Source organism: Phyllostomus discolor, chromosome 1 (assembly GCF_004126475.2).
Source record: "Phyllostomus discolor isolate MPI-MPIP mPhyDis1 chromosome 1, mPhyDis1.pri.v3, whole genome shotgun sequence".
Taxonomy (NCBI): Eukaryota; Metazoa; Chordata; class Mammalia; order Chiroptera; family Phyllostomidae; genus Phyllostomus; species Phyllostomus discolor.
In genome coordinates, this window is record NC_040903.2 from 211,126,578 (window position 1) to 211,146,033 (window position 19,456).

Here is a 19,456-nt window from a genome sequence, read left to right on the forward strand (position 1 = left end):
TCTACCATTTGAGCATTTTTATTAAAGAACCACTAGACTTATAACTGGAGGCATCATGGTGTAGTGGAAAGAACATGACTATCTACCGTGGGATCTAGGTTCAAATCCCATCTTTCCCACTTGCTAATTAGCCTTGTCCCTGCAAGGAGATGAAGACTCCTCTTAAGTCCTTGCTTTCCCAAGTAGGAAAATCAGAGCTACATGACATAATCAGCAACGGCCACTGAGTGTTTTATGTGAACACCTCGGTCAGTGTAGATACTCGATAAATGTGTGTGTATCTGTGTGTGCGTGTCTTAGACGTGTGCATGTGTGTGTGTGCTCACGAGTACAACAAAATCAAAGATCTTTATCTGGTGACTGTGGGGCACCATCACCTGGATACACTGACTTACTCAACCTCGCCCCAGACTCCTCCTCTTTACCTTTCCTTCCCCAGGGGCTGGTCCCTTCCCTGCCCCTCAGCGCCATGCTCAGTCCTGTCTTATCACCTGGCATGTCCTTCCCCATCCAGGGCCCCCTCCCTGCAGGGGACAAGCAGTCCCGGATCCCCCTCGTCAGGGCCTCAGCCCGCCCGACCCCACCCACTCGCCCTCGCTCTTCCTGACCCGCACCCTCAGCCTCCCTGGAAACGCCCGCCCCCGCAGGAGGCGGGATTACTTGAACTTCCTGTCCTCCCCCCACGTCTCCTGTTCTAGTGTCCGATTTTAAGCCCCCGGGGACCAGGACTTTGATGGGGACCCTTACAGCGTCTAGTCCACACCAGGCACTCGGTTTGTAGCCAGTGTTACAATGTGGTTGGCTTTGGGTCACCTTTAACTCTCCTGAATAAACGGCCACTGTAGCCAAAATCACTCATTAACTGGGACTTGCTGAGTCACCGGCAGCTCCCAGTGTCAGCGGATGTGGGGCCAAAAGGCTGTGAACCCACTGAGCCTAAGTCTGCCTTTGCAAACTCGGGCCCGTCGCGGCCCTGGCCGAAGGGCAGCAGAGGGTCAGGGACGCATCCTCAGAGGACGACCCTAGAATGCCAGAGCGCACGCGGCCACCTCTGGCACCCGGTCGCCTGACCGCATCCCGGTCTCGGTGCGGCGTCCAGGGGCACTCCTCAGAGTCCTCAGTCTGGAGGTGCGTTCGTGCACTTCAGGGTCTGGGTGTGAGTCTCACCCCTGGCCCCCAGCAAGAGCATGGCCAAGGCTGTAGCAATGCCCACTGGGGAGAAGAAGGTGTTGGTAGCGTCGGACTGATGGGCCACCTGGCGGTAGAAGCTGAAAGCAAAGTCCGCCAAATTCAGGGTGATCTTGTGGCTGGCCGCCTCCTGATCGTGCTGGGATGCGCCTGTGTCCTGGGCAGCGTCTCCCTGGGGACCATCAGCCAGGGAGGCTGGGGCCAGGCAGCACAGGCCTGCCAGCAGGAGGAGGCCCCACGCGATGGAGGGTGGCACTGTCCTGCGAGAGAGAAGGGGCGTCCGAGGACCACCGCGTGCAGCACGCAGAGCTTGTAGCAAGCACCTGCTCCGTGCAGCGCCGTGCCGAGCGCTTCCCTGCCTGATGGTCACCGGAAGACTCGGAGCGATCGCTGAGGCCGTTACGGTGCCGCCACAGGCCCGGCTCCGTTCTGAGCGCTGGGCTGTGTCACCTCATTGCCCTCTCACAACAGTTTGAGATCATGATCATATGACAGTTCTCAGTCTGCAGATGAGGAGACCAAAGCCCCACGGGGCTAAGTCACTTGTCCAAGGTCACAGAGCAAGTGAAGGAGCAGGACCAGAATCACGCGCAGGTGTGGGTCCCGAGTCCGTGCTCCACGGCCTCACTAACACCCACGGTGATGCCGAAGTGCCAGTGCTACAGCCCTGTTTGACAAAGAGGAAACTGAGGCACGGATATACGTAAGGTACATGCACACAGTTACCATGGAAGCAGCCAAATCAGGCTCCGGGATCAGACTGGATTTGGAGCTGCCCTAGGGCGGCTGCCATTGAACTTGGTCATTATAGGGCAGAGAGCTGCTGCCCAGAGGAGGGGAGGGTCTCGCCAAAGGACACGCAGCCGGACACCCAGAGCGTGAGGACACCCATCATGCCCGACACCGCCCAGCCTCCGCTCACGCCACACACTTCATCCCCTGCCCTGTTCTCGCGGCCGCTGCAGCTCTCAGGTGGAGGCGCCTGAGCCTGGGTGGCCTGTTCCCCGCCCCCGCGCCGTTCCGGCCTGGGGAGTGCTGTTGAGAAAAGGTGCGCCAGAGCCCGTGACCCAGGGGCCTCACAGGTGGTGTCTGCCCGCCCTTTGTCTCATGGAGTGCTCTGCCGGCCTCATGCCGCAGGATGCCGACAGCGAGGTTTGAGACGGTCAGACCTGCTCATGGCCACACGGCTGGTCACACAGACCCAGGACAAACAGGTCTCTGTGCTTCTGGTCCGGCACCCTGTGTGCAGAGAGGTCACTGCCAGGCCTCCCCCAGCAGGCACTGGGCTGATGCCAGGGGCCGGGCACCCGGGAGGCAGGTGTCTCACTCAGGCTCAGCACCATAAGCTTCCGGGCTGCAGACTGTGTGGGGGGGCTGGCCTGTGACTGGAGGGGGTTCAGCAGCATCCTAGATTAAACCGGCCCTCCAGTATAACGAGGAAATATTCTCCAGATTTCCACGGCGTCCCCTCAGGTCAAAAGTGCCCCTGTGGCGGCCCCCTGTGTTGGCGGGAAGGCTCAGAGCACGAGGCCCCCTTGGGAGCCTCCCTACCTTGGTTAGACGGACTTCTCGCTTCAGAGGGGGCTGGGTCGGCTGAGTCCCAGCCGCACTGGCTCACCGGGGGCACAGTGTCCACAGACCCAGTCAGTGTGGGGCGCTCATTCTTCTCGGTGGGACCTCGTCTAGGGATCCCAGGACGCTGCTGTGGCGTGTTGTGCTCAGGCCTTCAGACAACGCAGCAAATCCCTCCTGTCACCTTGGGAGCTTGGACACCCCAGCGGGCCCTCTGCCACTGGGTACTCAGTGACGAGCACCCCTAAAACGCTCAATGACAGCAGTCCCTGGGTGCCAGGGCTGTTCCCACTGAGTAGTCAGACACAGCCGCAGCCCCTGGAAGCCATTCCGAGCTGGCCCTCGGTGAGCGTCAGGTCCCACCCGCCAGGTGGTCTGCAGGGCCGGCCGCTCGCCCGCCTGTCCCCACGGGCAGGACCTGCCTCCCAGGCCTGGGCTCGGGTGACAGGTCCTCAGAGATGCTGCCTGCTCCGGGGACATAGGGGGGTGTCGGGGGCAGGGGGTAGAGGAAAGGCATTTATTTTCGCTTCTGATAGGCCTGGGTTCTGATCCGCCTCTGTCATGTCCCAGCTGTGAATCCCCAAATTGTAACGTCTCCGAGCCTTCCCTTTAGAGTGAGGTTGTTGGGAGAAGGCAGTAAAATCAGTCTAGTCATCAAACGTGCAGCCAGAAGGAGAGCTGGAGGTCAGCCGTTAGCGGAGGGGTCACGGGTTTTGCAAACTAAGACTTTTAGGGTCAGAGGGGCCGAGCGATATGGAGGTGGGCCGTGAACCCAGATAAGAACGGGGAAGGGGTGACAGGAAAGACAGCGGGGTTATCTGGGTGGTTAATGAATACACCTCAGCCTTTCGGAGGCCAAGGCCAGGGGTCTGCGGTGAGGGGGGGGCAGGGGGCCCGGGGGAGACTGTGGGCTATGCCCCGGAAACCGGGGGAGCTAAACGGGCATCTGCTCTCTGCAGTGAGCTAGCGCGTGGAGTCAAAGGTGAGGTAGGGGACTGTGGCCCGGATCGGGGAGAGAGAGGGGGGTCCTGAGGTGGAGAAGCGTGGCAGAGCGGGAGACGTGGCATGGGAGGTCAGCTGCTACGCAGACTCGTCCCTGCCTCTGCAGGTGTGAGAGCCACAGGGAGGGGTGAAGGGAAGGGTAACAGCCAGCACTTGCTGTCTTAGGGGCCTACTGTGTGCTGGGGCGTCCACTGCGTGCTAGGGTATCCGAGGGAAGTGACTCCATCGCCCACCGCGCTGAGCCGGGCAGTGAAGACTCACTGACCGGCCTCCCGTCCCCACCCTGTGCCTCAGGTCCCCTCTGCCGGGTGGCGACAGTAACCCTGGCACGGCGGCCCGGCCTCGTCCCCCAGTGCCAGCTCAGGAGGAGGCCGTTGGGGAATTACCCACTCGGCTGGGGGACTCACGTCTTCTGCAGAGACGCTCGCTGGGCTGGGTGCCTCCCACGGGCGGTCCCACACGCTCGAAGCTTCGCCTCCTTACAGGGCAGCCTCAGGGGTCGGGGGCTGAGTTCCGTGGCCCAGCAGCCCCCCAACCCCCGTCATGTGGGAAATGAGGCTGGGGAGCCTGCAGCGCTCGGCCAGCGAGCTCCTGATACCATCACAGAACCTCGCTGTGCCTCCCGAGGCGGCCCAGCCCAGCGGAACCAGCAGGGGAAGGCCACCCGAAGGCTGGGGTGCTGGGAGCCCTCGGGCACGCACGACCAGAGTGCGTCTTGCTTTGGTACCCACCTCACGGGTCTGTTGAGAGGAACAAACGATTAACACACACCCAGAGCCTGGAACTGTGTCCGAGACATGGTTGACCTTCAGTGAATGTCAGTGGCCTGGAGTCACCGGGCCTGTGGCTGCCAAGGCCCTAGCCCTAGGGAAGGCCCTGTTGGGACTGGACTCCGAAGCCCATCGGTCCGGACGCGGGAGGGAGCTAACAGGCACCGCCCAATGCCAGGCCCAGAGCCACCGACTGAAGGAGCCACGCTGGGCCGCCCTGACGTGGTTAGAATCTTGCAAAATATCAGTCCTCAGGGACCTTAACACTCATACTTTGCTAGTGAGGAAACTGAGGCTCACGGAGGGAGGCGACTTCCCTAGCTCCGGGGGCCTGTGAGCAGTAGGCCCCAGGCCGTGTGACTCCCAGATCAGGGTCCGTGGCGACAGATGTGCACTCATCTGCAATTTACTCCTGTTAACTCTGTCGGTGAGTCAACAGACAGCGGAGTGGGGAGCTGCCCGAACTATTGCTTTTGGAATCTACAATCTCGATTAATGTTTAATATCCGGCTAGAGCCAGCACTAAAAAGGCTTTGCAATGTAGTCCATAGAGGGAACTTTTAATGAGTTAGGCCTCATTGTCCCCATTTTGCAGGGAGGGAAACTGAGGCGCACAGACCCCAAGCGGCCCACTCCTGGATCCGTGCTGACTGGAGGCTGGTTCCTGAACTCTTTCTGCTCTGTGACACTGCCTGTGGCGTATTTACCCTAACACTTTAATGCGGAGAGTCACCCCAGGAGGAAGGGAAATGGAGTGATAATACTGAGAACATATTTTGAGGCTATTGATAACTGTGGGCTAAAGAAAAATAGCTTTTTAAAGTTAATACAGTCTGTTCTCTGTATCTATGGGTTGGTTTCAAGTTTATTTGTTAGTTCGTTTTGTTCACTAGACCCCACATTTAAGTGAAATCGTACGGTCCTTGTCTTTCTCCGACCGGCCCATTTCACTTTGCATAATGTTCTCCAGCTCCGTCCGCGCCGTCGCAAAGGCTGGGCGCTCCTTCTTTCTCTCTGCTGCGTGGTGTTCCACGTGTGAGTGAGCCGCGGCTCCTTTATCCACTCACGTCCTGCTGGGCGCTTGGGCTGCCTCCAAATCTTGGCTCTTGGTGAAGGTGAAGGGATTAAGCGAAAAAAACCCAAACCTAAACCAAACAGAACAAAACACAGGCCAGAAGACAGTGTGGTGGTCGCCGCAGAGGAGGAGGGCGAGGGGAGGTGGAGGAGGGCAGAGCGGGGACCAGCGGGACCGGCAGGGCCCGACTCGGGCGGCGAGCGCACGGTGCGGTGTGCAGAGCGTGTGCGGTAGAGCTGTGCTCGCGGAACCCGCAGGGCTTACGAGCCAGCGCCACCCCAATCGATTCACTGGAAAACCAAAATCGGTGCCTAGTTCTAACTTGCTGCGTTTACCGTGCTCCCTGTGGAAGTCCCGCCGGGACCTTCAGAACAGCCCTATCAGCTCTGATCGCCCCTCGCGTGGTGTCCACTTGGGTCCCAGATCGTCGCAGTGAGAATGAGTGGGATGGAGCGAGCACCTGGTCACGGGAAGCAGCTCTGACTTCAGAGAGCAGAGGACCCTGGCGGTTACCTGCCACCGGCACCCGGGGCCAGGCCCTCCCTGCGGGACTCTTCTCTCCTGTGTGACCTCACACTGCACCTCCCAGGTTCCCTGGCCCGTGCTCACCACCGCACCTGGACGACTTCCCCTGGCACGTGCTTCCCACCCCCTTTCCGGCACTTTCTAGTGTGGCTCCCTCCCGAGGGTAGCCCTCCCGCCTTCCCTCATCCTTTCTGACCTTAGCCGTCACTGGAGGCTTGCTTCTCAGGTGCAGACGTCTTTGAGGGCATTTCCCTGATTCCAGGGTGTCCGCCAGGAGGAGCTGGCTTTTACTCTGGTGACAAAGGGCACTGAATCTCAGTGGCTGGCAGCCTGGCTGCTGCCCGTGTCCTCTCGGGGAGGCAGCTGCCTGCTGAGTGCGCCGCTCTCTGACTTCTCCCCTCAGCAGCCCTGACTCCACGGGCCCCCCAAGACTCGGCTCAGGCTCATCCCGAAGCTGCCCCACAGGCCTGGCCGTGAGCGTGGCTGTGTGCTTTGCTGGCAGGACCAGTTGTGAACATGTAGCAAAGGACAGACAGACAGAACGGCCCCAGCCTCTGAGGCCTCTCTCGGTGGCCCAGGCTGTGTGTGGCCGTTTGCGGATCGGTGCTGGTGGGCGGACTCCGAAGGCACGCATTCACCACGATGCCTCAAGGCTGTCTTTGTCACCATGACGACGGACCTACGTTCTCTGGGGGTGGGGCCTGGGTCTCCTCTCTCTCTCTCCAGGACCGTGCAGGTACCCAGCGAATGTTTGCATGTTGAACAAATGCCCGCCCCGTGGGCTTATGGAGAGGACCAAGGGAGCCCATGGGGTGGAAATCAGTACATAGCCCATGTTTCCCATTTCTGAACCCGTGCACCTAAGTGGAGCCCAGAAGCCCTCTTGACCTTGGTCTTTGTTTCACTGAACGAGTCTCAGACGGCCAACCAGCCAGGGCAGAGCTCACGCTTAAACGGAAGAGCTTGTCATTTATGTTTAGAATCGAACTGCTGTGCCTTTCCCTGCAGGCTGGGAGAGAGGCGGGATGTCACTGCCGTGTTGTCCCTGCCTCGGCCAGAGGTGGCTTGTGTGTCTCTTTGTCGTCCATCTCGGAGAAGAGCTGGGTCCCTGCTGCAGGGGGAAGCTGGCTGGACCAGCCCGGAACCCCCAGCGGCTGTGTCTTCGGTGGGGGTTAGGCCAGAGAGGGGCACCCGTGTGGACTGCAGGTTGGGATTGCTCAGGAGCCCAGTGGGGCTGTCTGGGAGGGGACATGGGTGACGTGGGGAGGTCTGGAGGAACAGTTTCGCCCCCAAAACCAGTTCTGTCACTACTTCCAAGGCCTTGAGCAAGACGGCTAGCCCCCTGAGCCTCGGTGTCCTCGTCTGTAGAATGGGCATGTAAGGGCAAGGCAGCCTGCTCACAGCGTCGCAGTGCTGCTCTGAGGGGCCGGTGGGAAAATGCTTGGAGAGCCCCTCCCGGGGAGCCTGGCTTCTAGAAAGAGCTTGTAATGCCACAGACGAAGTCCCGGCACTGGTCCCTGCCCTGCTGCCCTGTGAGAGCTGTTCCGACTACCCGAGCCTCGCACCCACGGAAGGCAGGTTTCATGTTCGTTCGGGGGCACGCCGAGGCCCGGAGAGGCCCGAGGCCTTCTCTGCCGCCGCACAGCCGGCAAGCGGCAGAGCCCGAGCGTGATCCAGGTGCTTGGGCCCTCAGGTCGGGCGTCGCTGTGGTTGTCTGGCCACGTTCGTTCATGACTGGAATTAGTGGGCGTTGGAAATCTCTAGGCAGGGAAAACTCAGAAGGACATGAGGCTCGTTTGGGAAATAGTTGAGTCTTCGCCCATTATACGAATGCGGGACTGCACCTGTGCGGGCGTCCTGACAAGTGCACGTTTCTGTGACTCAGCCTGCTACTCCAGGTGTCCGCGAGCCCTCCCCCCCGCCACTGGTGAGCGGCTTAGACTGTAGTTCCTAGGTCTGTGTGGGAGGGGCCGTCCTTCCCCAGGACCAGTCTGTCCCCGTGAGACTCCGGGGAGCTGGCTCCTTCAGGCTGGGGGGCCAGCCAGCCGTCCCGACTGCCTTGGTCCTTCGGCAGGACCTGGAGGATGGGAGGGAGCTGTGTGGCTCTTGGTGGGAAGGGCCACTCCCAGGACGGCCTCTGGCTGCGGTCGGCCTCCAGCTGTGCTGTCCCTCCGAGGACCCCGGGGAGGGCCACGGGGCAGGAACGAGACAAGTTGAACGTGTCCCCCCTTCAGAGCGCAGCCAGGGGAGGGCAGGCGGGGCCACTGGGGTCGATGGTTTGCGCCACCTCCCCTCCCCTGCTTGGGGAATCGTTCTAATGACTTCTTGGAGCCACCCAGAACATCCTGTCCTCATAGCGAGGGAGGACGAGAGGGTGTGGGAGGTGTGTCTGGGGGCGTTGACTGACCTGGGGACTTTGTGCAGGTGATACGGACCGACAGCAGAGGCCCTTGTCTGCACCTGGGGAGCAGAGACCTGCTTCTAGGAGAGCGTGTTTGAGGGTCCCGGGGTAGGGATGGAGGGACAGGGACAGAATATATCTTCCCCGCCCAGCCCCACAGGAAAGGGCTCCTGGGAAGATCAGCCAGAGCCACGTGTACCCGTGAGTACCTGGGGCCCCACCTGGCTCAGGTGACGGTGTGGGATGGGAAGGGCCCCAGTCTCCCTCTGCTGCCGGCGGTGTGGCCGCTCCGTGACCCACGTGAGCTGAAGGCACGGGGAGCACCGGGGAGGCAGCCCGGTGGTGGGCGCTAGCAGCCCTGCAGGGGGACGGCACCCACAGGGCACGGGTAGGGGCTTATCCAGAGGGCCCCGTGGATGCTTGGTGGAGCAGGGACCACGTGCTGGACTTTGAGCTGTGCGATTCACCCCTAGCAGTTCCCAGGAAGGACGGGACACCTGGAGCCCTTCCACGGTGGCTGGGGACGAGGCAGAAGGCCGTGCCTGGTAGCCAGCACGCCATCCTGTCGCGTGCAGTGCTGGACGGTGCAAACGTCAGACAAACCTCCGTGGAGCGGGCGTCTGCGTGCACACGTCCCGGGGAAGGAAAGGGAGACTCAGGGAAAGGGATGAGGGGTTTGCACGGCACACTCGAGCCTGGGCCAGGTCGGCCATTCTTTATTGTCACCTAGGGAGGGGACCTGCCCTGGGAGGGGAGGGCTCATCCAGAGAGGCGGTTATTTCTGGGAGGGATTCACCACCTTCCCCACAAAGAGGGGACTCTGGGTAATTGTGTCATAGATGATGATGAAGTAGGGCCTGTCAAACTTGACAGTTGGGGGAACCGACATGGGAATGGCTTCCAGGACTGTGGCCCCGGCAGCTTCTGTCCCTCTCTCGTCGACGGTCAGCTCAGCCTTGTGCAGGGCCTGGATGGGAGAGAGCACACCCCGGTCCTGAGTGGGCACAGACTGCCTGTCCCCACGAGGCCTGGGAGCAAGACCTGATGAGGGAGGACAGCGGGGCCCAGGGCAGAGCTCCTGGGGCCTGTCTCCCCCACCTGCAGGGGACACGCAGTCCCGGATCCCCCTCGTCAGGGCCTCCGCCCGACCCCACCCACTCGCCCTCACTCTTCCTGACCCGCACCCTCAGCCTCCCTGGAAACGCCCGCCCCCGCAGGAGGCGGGATTACTTGAACTTCCTGCCCTCCCTCCACGTCTCCTGTTTCTAGTGTCCGATTTTAAGCCCCTGGGGACCAGGACTTTGATGGGGACCCTTACAGCGTCTAGTCCACACCCCGGCACTCAGTTCGTAGCCAGTGTTACAATGTGGTTGGCTTTGGGTCACCTCTAACTCTCCTGAATAAATGGCTACTTTGGCCCAAATCACTCATTAACTGGGACTTGCTGAGTCACCGGCAGCCCCCAGTGTCAGCGGATGTGGGGCCAAAAGGCTGTGAACCCACTGAGCCTAAGTCTGCCTTTGCAAACTCGGGCCCGTCGCGGCCCTGGCCGAAGGGCAGCAGAGGGTCAGGGACGCATCCTCAGAGGACGACCCTAGAATGCCAGAGCACACGCGGCCACCTCTGGCACCCGGTCACCTGACCGCATCCCAGTCTCGGTGCGGCGTCCAGTGGCACTCCTCAGAGTCCTCAGTCTGGGGGTGCCTTGGTGTCCCTTTGTCCCCGCACCCCGAGCTGCAGCCCCGTGCATACACACTCCGACCTGCGGAAACCAGGGTGCAGCCCACCTTGGAGAGCGCCAGGGGCACTTCCTCGCTGATCCCCGAGAGCTCGGCCCCATTACTGAAGACCTTGGTGACGCCCATTTGGCCCAGGACGGTTTTCAGATCGTAGGTTCCAGAAATGGACAGCTTGGGCAAATACAGATCGGCAGACCTGTCGAGGTGGTTAGAAAACAGGAATTTCACAACACTGAAAGCGTTACCTTCTCTGGTCATTTCTCCCACTCAGCGCCCTGCCCGTCTGCCCGCGGGAGGATGGAGGGCGGTGTTGACTTACCGTGTTTTTAGGTCCTCTAGCCCTGTGTCAGAGAATGCTAGCATGAGGGGGGCCTCCTGTGCTGCAGAGCCTCTCAAATGCCACCTCCCCTGAGAAGCCCTCCAGGCAGACCCAGGGAGTTCCCTGGAAGCAGTGTGCACACTGCCCTGTAGAGTTGGGTCACCCCTGGACTGGGACCTGGGGCTGGAATTCCGGGGGAGCGTGGGGCGTGGTGTTCGGTGCTGAGTGACATCTGCTGAGTGGGTGACGAGTGATGCCCGGGGCTGACTGCCCAGTCTGGTTGTGCGTGGGGACGGAGCGTGGCCCCGCGCGATGGGTCAGGCACGAGGGAGCCGAGGGCCGTCAGACTCTCCTGACCCCGGCCAAGTTCAGCCCCTCCTGGTCCTTCTGCCTCCACCTCTGCGGCGAGGAGCGCCGGACTAGCGTTGGGTGGGTAGCGGTATTAATACATCTCTTTTAGTTTTGCCTCCACAGTGTTCTGTGTTTTTACATTCATTTATATGTGTGTTTATTAATGCATTCCTTTATATGGTATGCATTTTATCCACTTATTTAAATTTTAACTTACTGGTTTATATATGTGTGTGTTGCACCCATCTATGTGTATGTGTATAACATACATGATAAAACATCCATGAGGGGCGGGCGTTCGTGCGCACAGAGGTCCGTGCTGATTTGGGGTGCATGCTTGAGTATCCCTGCACCCGGGACACAGTGACACCACACTGATCTAGTGACGGAGGGACGGGGACAGCCCCCACCCTGGGCCGGTGCCTCTCTGGCCTCTCCGAGCAGACTGCCCCTCTGCCCAGCCGTGGGCGTCCGTCTCCCCACCCCGCACGCAACTGCCACCTCTGTCGGAAGCCCGCCGCTCCCCGCTCGGTTCCCTCGGTGCGTGTGGTGCTGCTGCCGCTCCCGCGCCCGGCGCAAGCTCCCGGAAGGGGCAGTGTCCACGCTGGGAAGTCGCCAGGGGCAGAAATTTGCTTCCCGAGCCGTGGGCACTGCCCCTGTCCCGGGGGCGCTGCCTGACCGGGTGCTGGCCTCTGTGTGGGCGCACGAGGCCACACACAGCGGCTTGGCCCAGGGGATGTGGGCCCGGCTCGCCCCCTTCTGGCCAGGCGTATTGGGACGAGACAGCCTCCGGTTTGGGGCATCACCTGGGGGCTCTGTTCTTCTGGAACTTGAGGAGGATTTCCGGGGTGAAGGAGCGCCGCATGTGCTGCATCTTCCCCTCGTCGGGCAGGACGAAGAAGGCGGTGGCGTTGCCCTTGTAGTCCATGAGCAGCACCCAGCTGGCCATGTGCTCGCAATAGTGCAGGTCGAACATGCCCAGGCGGTGCATCATGGGCACCTTGACCGTGGTGGTCTCGTCCACATGGAAGTCCCCCTCCTCGGTCTGGTCCAAGTCGAAGGGCTTCTCCCATTTGCCTGGAGAGGGGCGAGGGTGCAGATCAGCCAGGGGCAGGAAGGGGCGGGCGGCTGTGGTAGAATGGAGGGGCCCCAAGCCTCCTCCGCAGTGGGCCCTCTCTGAGCCTCCGCGTCCCCATCTGTGCAGTGGGGCCGACACGAACACCGGTCCACAGGAACATCGGCCTTTGTGAGGACGGCGCCAGGCTCGAGCGGGGCCCAGGTTTTCTGTGCTGCGGAGGGGGAGGGGTGCCGGTCAGGCTGGCAGGGCCAGCAGCTTGACCTGTGCCTCATGCTTCCCTGATTGAGGGCTGCTTGGAGGACTGTAAATGGCCATTGTCGGCCTCAGTCACACTCAGCACACCCGTGTGAGAGTGCCCTCCCGACCCGCCTGTGAATCAGTGGTTCTAACCATTCGGGGAGGTCGCTCGTGTTCTCACCCTGATGGCCTTTTCCTGGACCAGCATGAGAAATGCAGAGGCCTGGGCCTCTCCCCTCTGCTATACCGGGAGACCGCCACCATCCTGGTGAGTCAGAGTGGACAGCAGCCTCGGGGACCCCCGAGCCCAAGTTTCTGTTTGGGTGGGAGGTGGAGACTGGGGCTGGAGAGGGGACAGGGCCTCCCTGACGCCCCACGGCAGAGCTGGGACCCGACCGTGCGGACCCTGGCCGCTGCGCTCTCCATTGCACTGTTCTGCCTCAGACCCCGGAGCCAGCGGTGGGCAGGAAGTAGCCCCTGACCTTGACCCTCAGCTCCCCTATGCCAGGCTACTTCCATTTGCGTGGACTGTTGAACAGCCTCAGAATGCCCTCTGGGACCCTCAGCTGCCTGACACTTTCATCAGTCAGAGGGAGGAAGGCAGGCTGGGAGTCAAGGTTAGGTGGGCAGCTACTTTGCGAGCATATAGTCCCGTGTTCTTTGCAACATGCTTGCTCCTTCCAGAAACCCGACAACAAGGGCGATGTTACGTTCCCATTCCAGACAGGAGCCTCAAAGAGGTAAAGTGACTCGCCAGCAGTCAAACACCTAGTAAGTGGTGGAGGCAGGATTTGAACCCTGGCTTTTGACTCTAAAGCTGTCACTCCTTTCACTACCCTAGAGTTGTTCAACGTGTAATTCAAGAAACCGCATTTCCTTCACACACTCTGCTAAAACGTGTGCTTCTGGCTGTCTGTCTGGGGAGACGTTGCACAGAGGTCGGGCCTCCCTGCCTGGGGGACTGACGGTGCCCAGGAGAACGTGCACAAAAGGCCCCAACGAGCCCCGCAAGGAAGATGCCCCTTGGACCCTCTGACCTGTGGCCCCCAAGCGCATTTGGTCTCGGAGAGCGTGTCAGAGGTTGTGCGCGGGAGCCGAGTGGCCCGCACAGAGACGCCCAGTCCGAGCACGCCCCGCACTGCCCGGGGAGGTCCAGGGCTGAGTGAGAATAGTCTTGGGTTTCCACGGGGACCAGCTCAGGCTGGCCGTGCACCCTTACCTCTAAAGAAGATGTAATTCACCAGGGCAACAACGGTGTCTTCGTTAAGCTCTTTGACGAGATCCACAATTTTCCCGTGGGTTCCCTTCTCTACATAATCGTTGATCCGTTTCTTGGCTGCTTTGGCATCCCTGAAGTTGACGGAGAAGGCTTCTGAGTGGTACAGTGTCTTGATTTCCTCCAAAAACTTACCCACCAGCTTCGCACTCTCGTTGATGAACAAGCCGTTGCGGTGGTCAGCTGTAGCTGGTTGTCCGGCTGGTTGAGTGTCTTGAGGAGACCCTGGAAGCCTGTGTGGATGTCAGCCTCCGCTCTCTCAGTGAGGTTGAAATGCAGGCCCTCGAGGATCTGCGTGTGAGTGTCGCCCTTGGCCCCCAGCGAGAGCATGGCCAAGGCCGCGGCGATGCTCACTGGGGAGAAGAAGATGTTGGTGTGGTTGTGCCTGTCCACCTGACTGAAGAAGCTGATGGCAAAGTCAGCCAGGTTCGGGGCGATCTTGTGGCTGGCCGCCACCTGATCGTGCTGGGATGCGCCTGTGTCCTGGGCAGCGTCTCCCTGGGGACCATCAGCCAGGGAGGCTGGGGCCAGGCAGCACAGGCCTGCCAGCAGGAGGAGGCCCCACGCGATGGAGGGTGGCATTGTCCTGTGAGAGAGAAGGGGCGTCACACCAAGTCAGGCGACGCAGCGAGCCAGTGCCCTGGCCGCTGAGGACCACCGCGCCCAGCCCCAGGGCCGATGCAACGCCCGCTCTGTGCCGCACTGTGCCGCGCTGTGCCGCGCGCTTCCCTACGTCACCGTCACCGAGAGACTCACGGAACCCCACGCCCACGCCTGGATAGTCTGGGTCCAGAGTCCACCTTCCCGACGGCTGCACTAACGTCTGCGGGGGCCCTGAGGTGCCGGTGCCACAGCCCCTACTTTATCACAGGGGAGACTGAGGCATGGGGGGCATAACCTACATGCTGATGATCACGCAGACGGCAGGCCAGGCCGGGCCCAGGGATGAGTGGGTCTGGAGCAGCCCTGGGGGCTGCCATGGAGTCCTGTTACTTAGTGAGCAGAGAGGCTGCTGCGCAGAGGGGGACGGCTCTTGTGCAAGGACACATGCCTTACACGACGGAGCTTTGAGGAGACTCAGCTGGGTGGCTGTGCCCCCGGCCACTCACAGTGAGCCCCAGGCCCCAGGGGTCTTTCCGGAGCGGGAGCAAAAACCCTCGCAATGGGTCTGCGGTCTCGGCTGCAGGAGCGGGCTGCGGTCCCTGCCGTCCGCTCCTCCTGGCCACCACCCGTGTCCCAGCTCTGGGCCCAGCAGGCGACGTGGGCTTGGGGAGGTTGTCTGTGTGGGGTGATGGGGGTCCGTGCGAATCGGGGTGGGGAGAGGCACTGAGAAAGCACCTTCCTCCTCAGACAGACCTGGGTGCAAGTCTCTCGGTGTCTCTGGCCCTCCTCTTGCCCAAGTGTATAGACCGTGAGGTTGTTGGGAGGATTCGGTGAACGGGTCTAGACGCCAGACCTTACCCACGGGGTCTGGGCAGGCAGCTGTCAGGGCCAGGCTAGGGGGGGCTGTGGCGGGGGCCCTCTGAGGGCCGGCGGGCAGGGACGGCTCCGTGGCGCGTAGGCCGGAGGGAGCGGCGAGGCCTGCAGCTGAACCAGCAAGAGTGGACTCTACCTGGTGACGGCAAAGCCACGGCCACCCACAGCGGCACTAGCCTGCCCCGCCCCACCCCACCCCAGGGTGTGCCCTCTCCTCCTGACGCGCCCGGCCCCGGGCCACCAGGCCGCAGCCCCCCAGGTGCGACCCGCTCTTCTCACAGATGGGGAAACTGAGGCCAGAGCGGAGGCCAATGTTTCCGCATTGGCCTGCGGCCGCATGGCTAGCCATGGCCCACGCAGCTGAGATCATCATTTTCAGAATGTACGCAGGCATAGGAGTCCTTGAACTTGGAAGACGAAAACCCGAGGGGAAAAAGTTGGAGATAAATGCTGGGTTTCCCTACCCCCTTGAATTTTTAAAAGTTTCTTCCCAGTAAAACAGCAAAGTGAAGCACAACCCTGGCCTCTCGCTTGCTTTCTTCCGGCCTTTGCCCTCGTGAGGACCCAGGCCGAGCCGGCCGCCGCTCCGCGGCAGGTGTGCGTGTGTTTTCCTGGGACTGGCCTGCGGCTCTGGAGCTGAAGACGGTGCCACAACCGGTTCCGCACACGCTGTCCCCTCTGGTGTCTCTGCACTTGCCCTCCGGGCTCCGGTGCAGCCCCTCAGGGCCGACGGAACTTCCCCGTCGTAGCCAGACTCACAGACTGGGAGGGATCTGGGCCTCGGTGTGGTGGGAACACTAAATGTGGCGAGGGGTCTGGGGCCAGAGGTGGTGGCTTCTAGCCCTGATGGGACCACTACTGTCCACTTGGCCTTGGGCAAGCGTCTTCTTGTCCTGAGGCCTTGCTGGTCCGTCCGGGTGGGGTGGCTTAAATAAGGTCCCCGTGTGCTAGCGATGGATTCGTAATTAACGGGGTATCTGGGTTTGGGGGAGCAACAGGTACTCCCCATGGGGAGGGGTGGGGCAAGGTGCCCTCCCCGTCGGAGGGCAGCTGGTCTCTAAGAAAGCGGTGAGGCCAGCGGGACTGTGGTGGGGGGTGGGCACTTGTCACCCTCGCCCATCCTCTCGGGGGGTGGGGCATACCCCCTCACGCAGCTTCATTGTCTTACAGTGAGGGGTGTGAGTCCCAGAGAGGGTCCGAGCCTTGCCCAGGCCGCACAGCAGCCCAGTGACAAAGCCGCAACAGGCCTTGGTTTCCCGCCTCTTGGACATCAGACTGACGCAGCCATGTCCTCAGGTCTCAACTCTGTGAGTGTCAGTTGGGCCCGAGGGACACTGACATTGGCCTTGAGCCTCCTATGGGCGTCGTTTTGCCTTCCAATCTGTCCCTTACATACAACTTCAGGGGCCTAAGACTCCTGCTCTCTCCTTGCCCTTCTATGGAAGGCGGCACCCCACACCCCCAAAGCCTGGTGTGGGGGAAGCCGCCCAGAGGTGGGAACGTAGCTGGCACAGCACCCAGAGGTGTGTGGACTAAGCTTTACAGCAAAGAGAGAGAAGATGGCATGCTGCCGTCACCAGGGCCCAGGGCAGGTGGGGCAGGCTTTGCCAGGTAATGGGGAGAAGGGAGCCAGGCCTTGTGTCCAGCCTCAGGGGCAGAAAGGCAGTGACTGAGAGTGACCCGGAGGGAGCCTGGAAGTGACTGCACCATGAGGTCACACAACCTGGCGCTAAATAAGCCCAGGTGTGACCCAGCCCTGCGTCTTCAGGCCACGTGGCCTTGGGCAAGGGACTTCACTTCTCTGAGCCTCAGCTTCCTGCCTGTAACATAGAGAAAAGACTCCCTTGCAAGGCAGAAGTGAGGAGCCGGCGGGAGGTGGGCGGGCCCCAGCTGGGGCGGAGGCTCCCCACGCCCGCACTCAGGCAGGGTCTCGCTGGAGAACCAGCCCAGGACCAGAGGAGGGGCCCCTGCCCAGTAACAAACCGCCTCTGAGCCTGGACAATTGTAAATTCAGTTCTCCCAGTACTACCTTGTTGCCTAGTAGCTGCCAAACCCTGTGCCCCGCAAACACCAGCGTCCCTGCCACCGCCATCACACTGAGCCGACGGCAGGCGTCTTACGTGCTCGGCCTCCTTCAGTCTCCCCAAGCTGACCCTCGGAGGTGGGGCTACGGTTGGCTCCTCCGGTGGATGGAGAAATCGAGGACTACGGAGATTAGGTAACTTACCGAGAGCCCCAGAGCTGGTTGCTTATGGAGCTGGGATTGAACCCTAGGCATTTTGGTTCCAGAACTTGGCATTGAGCGTTTCTCTGTGTGTAAAGCTGAAGCCAGAGGCCTCAAGACAGGCAGCCTGGCCAGACGAAGAGGGCAGCATCGCTTTGTGGCTGCTGTCAGAGGGCCTGAGTGCCGTTCACTGTCAGCTGCGTGACCTTGGGGAAGTGACTTCACCTCTCTGAGTCTCGACTTTCTGGAAATAACAAGGGTTCACTGCCTCATAGTGCTATTGTGCAATTAACTATGTGCACGGTGTCAGGATGTGCCTGGCGCACAGTCAGCTCTCAGGAAGTGCCCGTTGTCATCGATGTTGTTGTGGATCTTTCAGAGCACTGTGTGGGACTCTGGTGGCCTTGGCCTTGGTCACCTTTGTAGCTTCATCTCCAAAATTCAAAGACAGAAAAATCATATCCTTCTAACGCTCCAGAAATCAAGGCCACCGTGGGTGGTGTGAGAAGGAGGAGGACAAAGGTCATCTACACTTTGCTCAAGAGGACACAGAGGTCGAATAACTGTCCAGGGTCACCCAGCGTCCGTGAGGCCAGCCCGGGCTTCCCCTCCCCATCGGGCGCCTGAGGCCCGAGAGAGTTAATGTCGACAGTAAGAATGGTTTCAGGAGCATGGGTACTGAACTGGGGAAGGGGGGGTTGTGTAATTTGGGGCAGGTTATGACCTTCTCTGTCCTCAGTTTCCTCCTCCGTAAAATGGGAACAACCACGGCAACCACCCCAGGAGGTGGCGGTGATGCTTAGACGCGGGGCTGTGTACAAGGAGCTTCAGAGCCGCCGGGCCCGAGTGAGGGCTTCGGCACACGGCTCCAAGTGCCCGTGATGGTGTCCCTCCCGGGTGTCCCGTCTTGCACTGGGCTCGAGGGTGCCCAGGGGCCCCTTCTGACACCTCTGGGCCGAGGCCTGGCACTGTTCTTCTCCGGGCATTTCTGCAGAGGTTGGAGGGCCAGCCGGCGGCCGGAAACCTGGGATTCTAGTCTGGCCTGGCTTCCCCACCAGGACCCTACGTTAGCCTGAGCTCCTCGCTGTCCCTCTCTGGGCCCTGACTTTCTCATCTGAAGAAGGGGGGAGAGACGCACACCCCAGGAGCAGGGGGGGCGAGGCCTGCAGGCATCAGCAGGCAGGAAAGACCCCGGAGCTGAGCCAACAGAAGTGTGCTCGCCCCGGGCCCCGGACGCCAGGGCCAGACGCCCACTTCCACATCTGTTTGCAGAGGGCCAGCGAGGCCCCAGCGAGGGCTCGGGAGGCCCTGGGCAAGCTGAGGGAGCAGGAAAGAACCTCTGGGATGTTGTTACTATGACAACAGGAGGCCCACCCCCACCCTGCTCCATCTTCCCTGCACCCCACCTCCGGGCTGCCTGGGCAGTGCAGGGACCTGGAGGCCCCTGCGGAGGCTCCCCCCCCCCCCCCAGGGGAAGGCGCACTTACGATTTGGTGTCCCAGGACCAGCTGATGACCAAGGCTGAGGGGACGGGGCTCCGTCCTCCACTGTTTTAAGCGGTAGACTCAGAGGGGCCGAGTCTCAGAGGGGGAGGCTGCTGGTGAATATTAACCAAGGTCAACTCGATTACCGGAAGAGCAACAGGGACTAAGTCCACCTGCCGGACACGGAGCCGCCCGCCCGCCCGCCCGCCCGCCCACGCCGCCTGCCTGTGCTGCGCCCCGGGGCGCACAGGCCTCTGCTTCCTAGACCAGAGGGAGCCCCGGCACCCACACCACAGTGTCCTGCGTCCAGGGTGGGGTGGCACGACTCAGAGGCCTTGGGACAACACCACTGTCCGGGCGCCACACTCCTGCGGGGAGCGAGTGCCCAGGGCTGCCTTACCGGTCGCAGGAGCTACCATTGACTGAGCCGCCTCGGAACACCTGCCGCAGAAGGCTCACTGCCGCCCGGGGGTGGGGGTGCCGTGGGTTCTGTGCCCACGCGGCCGACAGGGCAGCTGAGGCCAGAGCAGAGGGGCTGCTCATTCTAAATCTCTAAGCCAGCCTGGGATGCACACACTCTCTCAACTTCCTGTGGAGAAGGCGGGGTGCGACCGATGGGGACACCGTCACTGTAGCCGGACATGGCTGGCCCTGGGCACCGGTCAGGGGTCAGAGGGTCCGTCTACACAGAAGAGCTGTGCTGCCTTTGGCACGCGGCCTCACCTCTCTGAGCCGGGAG

General features: G+C 61.4%; 1 protein-coding gene across 1 annotated transcript; it reads right to left on the minus strand.

The window, feature by feature from the left end:
* Positions 1–9,230: 9,230 nt before the first annotated feature.
* SERPINA1 (serpin family A member 1) lies at positions 9,231–18,830 on the minus strand. The gene is given in 6 exon segments (XM_028507325.2): positions 9,231–9,500; positions 10,321–10,468; positions 11,749–12,019; positions 13,477–13,707; positions 13,710–14,119; positions 18,721–18,830. Coding segments are annotated over 5 exon segments (1,248 nt in total). The 5' UTR covers positions 14,116–14,119; positions 18,721–18,830; the 3' UTR covers positions 9,231–9,308.
* Between the last annotated feature and the right edge of the window lie 626 nt (positions 18,831–19,456).